Source organism: Chelonoidis abingdonii, chromosome 1, assembly GCF_003597395.2.
Source record: "Chelonoidis abingdonii isolate Lonesome George chromosome 1, CheloAbing_2.0, whole genome shotgun sequence".
Lineage (NCBI taxonomy): Eukaryota > Metazoa > Chordata > Testudines > Testudinidae > Chelonoidis > Chelonoidis abingdonii.
In genome coordinates this window covers 5871881-5877880 of record NC_133769.1, presented here as the reverse complement: position 1 = coordinate 5877880, position 6000 = coordinate 5871881, and the positions used below count along the sequence as shown (strand labels likewise).

At 52.4% G+C, this 6000-nt stretch overlaps 1 protein-coding gene across 1 annotated transcript in view; it reads right to left on the bottom strand.

Moving 5' to 3' along the window:
* PODXL (podocalyxin like) overlaps positions 1 to 6000 on the bottom strand; it is an 86053-nt gene that overhangs the window by 33408 nt on the left and 46645 nt on the right. Inside the window, exon 2 of the mRNA XM_032764401.2 lies at positions 2376 to 3041. Within this exon, the coding sequence (XP_032620292.2) occupies positions 2376 to 3041 (666 nt within the window). The remainder of the gene's footprint in view (positions 1 to 2375; positions 3042 to 6000) is intronic.

Genomic DNA, 6000 nt, shown 5'->3' with positions numbered 1-6000 from the left:
GGTAAAGAGGAAGCTGGATGGGGGTGGGGCAGGGCAGGAGGGGGCTGGGTTGAGCACCTGCGAAAAGTAGGTGCCTATGCCAGGGGCTGTGATGGGGGGAGGGTGCCAGCTGAATGCCCCCATAGACCTGACTTACAGAACGATCTCACTGATTTCTTCCAAGACAAAACTGATACAACGCATGACCTTCCCCATCCCCTCAGCTCGCCTCTCCTCCTACAACTCTCTCCTCCTTCTCCCCTGTCACAGACAGCGGTTTCTCATCTGTTCTCCTCCCCTAACCTCTTCACTTGCCCCAGTGGCTTCCTCCCACCTTATCTCCTGATCTCCCTCAAGTCTATTCTCATCCCCTCCCTTATGTTTCTCCTTAACCTCTCTCCTCCGACTCCTTCCCCTCACAACACAAACGTGCTTTGGTCTCTCCATTTTTTTAAAATAACCACCACCTCTGCCCCCACTTGCTGCTCCAGCAACCCCCTCCCCCCCATTTCCCTTCTCCCTTTCATCACAAAGCTCTTCCAATGTGCTGTTCACAGGCCATGTCTGGAGTTCCTCTCCTTCAATTCCATCCCAGACCCTCACTAGTCTGGCTTCTGCCCCTTGGAATCCACTGAAATCACTCTTGACGAAGTCTCTAATGACCTGTTCTTAGCCAAAGCTCAGAACCAGTCAGTGCTCCATTCTCACCCTCCTGGAGCCGTCAGCAGCCTTCTTGAGATCTTGTCCTCTCTTGGCTTCTATGGCTCTGTCCTCTCCTGGTTCTCTCTAATCGCTCCTGCAGTTTGTCCCCCTCCGACTTTCTACAAGGGCTCCACAAGGCTCTGTCCTGGGTCCTCTTGTCTTCTCCCTCTATATCTTATCCCTGGGTAAGTTCATCCATAAACACAAATTCAACCACTGTCTCGATGCTCTCTATCTCTCTACTCCAGACCTGTCTCCTTCTATTCAGATGCAAATCTCAGACTACCTTTCTGACACTTTGTGGATGTCTAGCCTTCAGCTCAACATGGCTAAAAGAACTCAAACTCCTCCCTCGCCCAAAAAAGAAAATCTCCTCGTAACCTCCTCTCTTGATCACAGGCCTGTAACCTGGGCATCATCTTTGATTCAGATCTCTGTCTAGGTCTTCACATCCAAGCTATGTGTAAAGGTTGCTGATTCTTCAAAAAAGAACTAGATAAGTTCATGGAGGATATGTCCATCAGTGGCTATTAGTCAGGATGGGCAGGGATGATGTCCCTAGCCTCTGTTTGCCAGAAGCAGGGAACGGCCGACAGGGGATGGATCACTCGATGATTACCTGTTCTGTTCAATCCCTCTGGGGCACCAGCATTGGCCACTGTTGGAAGACAGGATACTGGGCTGGATGCAGGGCCGTCCCTACCCATATGCAAAGTACGCAGCTGCATAGGGAACCAAATTTCCTGGTGCCCTGCACAGCTGTGTGCTGCTCCAGCCTTTGCTCCGTCTCTTCCCCATGGCTCCCGCCTCTGCTCCACCCCAGCCCTTCCCCTGAGGACCGCAGGAAGGGTCGGGCTCCCTGCACTCACAGGTAAGTAGAACGACCCAGCTCCAGCCTGTTCCAATCTCCTGGCTCCCAGCTGCACCGCCATAGCCAGCTTCCCCCCGCACCGTCCTGCCGAGGCCTGCAGCCCCACACAGCCCTTCTGCAGAGGGCACCAAAATGGCTCAGGACAGCCTTGGCTAGATGGACCTTTGGTCTAACCCAGTGTGGTCATTCTTGTGTTCTTTCTGTATAACCTCCCTAAGATGCAGCTTTTTCTATCCCTCCACACAACTAAAACTCTCATCCAGGCTCTCATCATCTCTCACCTTGATTAGAGCAACGTCCTTCTTTCTGGCCTTGACAAATACAGCTTGACCCCGTTCGTATCCAGAATGCTTCTGCAACGATCATTTTCCTAGCCCATTGCGTTGACCATGTCGCCCCTTGCTTGGCATACCTCCCCTGCCTCCCGCTTCTCCAGCATGTCAACCATAAGCTGGCCTCCATGGCCTCCTTGCTAGATTTTCAAACAGGTACAGACAGGGCCCTGCTAGGGACAAGCGAGGAGTTCAACTTCTATGCTCCATTTGGTCCTGAGCCTCTTTTGTTGAGGCTGCCCACAAGGGGGCCACTTGCTAGGGTGGCTTTTGTGATAGGAACCCCAGGCCACTGGCCTGTGAGCCACCAGGTGATTTCACACAGGCCACTGAACAGCTGCTGGGTGGCAGAGACTGTCAGCCATGGCCAGACTGAGCTCGACATGAACCCAAGACCTAACCTAGACTGGAAAGACTCCATAACCCGTTTTCTATTCCAGAGTCAGCCAGCATTCCCCCAGCCTCCAAAAACTGCACAGTCCTGCTCATACCTGTAGTGGTTTCTGGTGTTTGGGGCTTCTGAGATGGAGACATGGCTGCCGGACCAGTGTGTGCAGAGCTGGGGACGTCAGCGACAATGGTAGAGCTTGGGGTAACAGCCGCGTGAGCATCTGGGGTGGCCACGGAGCTGCGAGTGGCTGCGACACTGAGGGCATGGTCAACAGGGGCAGTCGTGGGTGCACCAACGGTGAGGGAGTCTGCAGAGCCAGTGGTGGTGCTGACCACCACCGCCGTGTCCTCAGAGGCAGCACTAGCTTTAGCAGGTCGGGTGCCAGTGTCAGCTGGGGGCAGAGTGCTGGCAGGGGGCAGAGTGCTTGCATTAGTGTGGGATGGGGCACCAGCAGGGGGTAAGGTGCCGGTGCCAGGTGAGGTTCCAGCATCAGTGGAGGATGGGGCGTTGACACTGTCTGGTGTACCAGAGGTGGGGGGGGGCAGCGTGCTGGCACCAGACAAGGTGTTGGTGGAAGTTGAAGGAGCAGGCAGGATGCCAGTGCCAGTGGAGGGTGAGATGTCAGCTTTGGTGGAGGTCAAGGTTTGAGTGGGGGACGGGGCACCCGTAGTCTTAGTGGGCGGTTGGCTGCCCTGGGAGGAGGCATCAGCAGATGGGGCACTTGTGGTGGAAGCAGCAGTCATGCCATTTGCTTCAATGGCACCTCCTAAAAAAACACAAGGGCCAAATGGTTACAAAATCAGAGGAAAGATTTCCTGGCTTCCATCCAACCCACCCCTCCACATGCTCTTCATATGCACCATGTCCAGCACAGACACTTGTGTAAATAGCTAATGTGTGAAAACCAGCCCCTGCCCACTGCTGAGAATACTCGCTTCCCCTGCAGCCCCCGTAGGACCAGCGCACTGTGGGTGAGATTTTCAGAAAATGCCCTGAGGAGCATAGTGGCAGAGGGGAGGGCTGAGGACGAGGTAAGGAACTAGTCTAATGGGCATAAGTGTCAAAAACTGCATGGAACTTGGAGGGAGGAGCACAGGTTGCAGGAGGGAAGAGTTTGCAGAAGGCACTAGGAAGTCGGTCTGTGTGCATATGGCCAGAATCCTAGGTGCAGAACTGTTGAATTTTACAAGCATTGGGTCCTTTCATATTATCATCTAGACTGTGATACCTGAAAAAACATGTAACAAGCCAATGGAGGAGCATGTGAGACTTGCCCCTGATACCAGGAAGGCTCCTTCTCTCTTGCCACCCCTCTGCATTTTGTTCCCACATCACCTCCAACCCAATCTTCAAGAATACTCAGTTGAAGACAGTCTCTAGAGAGGATCGGTGGCAGAGGGCAGCAGCAAGACAGCTCAAAACCACAAAAACCCAGGGGTGGGCAAAAGAATAACACTAAAATTGATTTAAATTAAAAAAAGCCAAAACCAATAAAAACAAGCAGCAAACCAGACAGGGTACTTTGCATATTATACATTCACTAGTGGTTCCTGCAGGTGACCCGTTCTCCTCTGCCAACTAGGGGGGCTGGAACAATGTGTACAGTGGGGGTGCTGAGAGCCACTGAACCAAACTGTACACCCTGTACATGATGGACACCACTTCAAGCCAGGAGGTGCACCAGCACCCCCCATTCCAGCACCCATGCTTCCAACTGCCTGATTTAGGGTATGTCTACACTTTTGAGCGGGGGGTGTGATTCCCAGCTCATGTAGGCATACGCATGCTGAAAGCAGAGTGGAGTTGCAGTGATGCAAGGTGCTGGCCATCCCAAATACATAGGGGGTGGCTAGCCCCACTCACACTGATACGGATACAATGTATTTTTAGCATGCTAGCTAGGAATTGCACCCCCAACTCTCAATACAGACACACCTTGACTGACTGTCCCCCAGCTGGAAGACTGGAGGTTTTATATGGAGAGAAAGGAAGTTCCACCCATAGCTCTCTACTTGACTGACAGCCTTCTTAGCCAATTGGCTTTATACATAGGCTCATGCCCAGACAGTTTGCTGGCTTGGGTCTCACTAAAAGCCTCCCCACCAGTAAAAGCCCCACCCTCCAAGCCATCAGTCCTGCTCACTCTCATCCTTTCATGGATTAGGGCCTGAATTGAGTTCCCAGCTGGCCTGCTGAGTGTCCTTGGGCAAGTCACTTCACCTCCCTGTGCCACCTCTGTTCTCCCTCCCGGTTTTCTGTCTTGTCAGCTCTTTGGGGCTGGGACATGAAATGCACGTGAAGTGCCAAGCACAGTGAGGTCCTGATCTCCACTGGGGGCCTCTAGGTATTATATAATTATTAAATAATAATACTATGTTGGGGATCTGATTTCTCCCAAAGCTGTGGTTGTTGACCCTGCCAGAGCCAATTAGGTGTCCGTCTGGATCCCAAATGACCTGTGTCCATGTCACCTCCAGCTGCAGCAATTTCATACCCTCCACCCCCTCACATGCTCCTCCACAGAGGGAAGCTTCCGTTAATTAATTCCCAGCCACAAAAATCTGCAACCTGTGACTTTTCCTGGATGGATGAGAGCTGCAGTTCTCACTCCCACTGCCCATTCTACGTATCCAGGCTCCCTCGCACAGGGACAGCAGGCTCAAGAGGGACAAGGGCTGGAATGTAAGCAATGGAATCCCCCCCACCTCCTCTTTGTTGCAGTTGATATCAAAAGGCATAACAGACACAGAGAGAGTGGAGACCGAGATCTCCCACCCACTCTGAGCCCCTGGCAGGAGTGATTTATCTATCTAAGAGGCACCTGTTAGGTGGGACTGTCAACCCTGACAAAAGGCCATTGTTCCAGCACAAACCCTGTAATGCACTCACCCCTTGGGAAGCCCCTTGTTAAACATCCCTCCCGCCCAAATTCAACAGAAGGCGGAGGTGGTTTTTTTTTTTGTTAAACCTCTGATGGAGCTCAGCTCAGCCCTGGCATCTGCCCAACCCGCCCCACCCCCGTCCAAGGAGAACTTTTCTGAGGGCCTCAGGCAGATTCTTCTGAAGAGCAATTTTTGGCAGCTGGAATGGAGCAGATGCCCTAAATGGTATGCAGGTCCCTAAGCTTCCAGGGGAGAGGAAGTCTTCAACCCCGTCACTCCTCCTCATCTCAGTTGACACATACCACACCGTAGACTGTCTTATCAATACACTTGTATTGCCAGCAAAGTGCAGCTTAGGCTAAGCCTCAGCTAGAAAGACCAGCCAGTGGCCGAGTCCTTGCACTGGTAGGAAGCCAGCATGTCCATACCCGTGTTTGCTCCAATTCACTTTTTGCCATCCGTCTATTGGAGAAAGTTACCCTGATGCCCAGCCAGGGCAAGGAAGCTCCTATCTATTACTGTTAGTTCAACTGGTGGACTGCCAGCGAGGACGCACCTCACTGCCACCATGCAACCAGGTTAAATAGTCCTCCTGCTGCTGTTTCACAGACATTGTTAAGGGCGCCAGGCTGGACAACTTTCTGCAACTGCACTCTCCAGGGACCCCTGTTTGCCTAGTGTCCTTTCCCTGCCTCCTCCCACAGTAATGAGATCACGATTTTACTGAAGAGGGGAACAAACAAACAGATTTCACTATCCCTCGCCCTGTCAAGAAACAAATTATCCCCAAGGACACTGGGTTCATCTAAGGGGAAGAATATATTTTTTCAGGAACGCAATGCT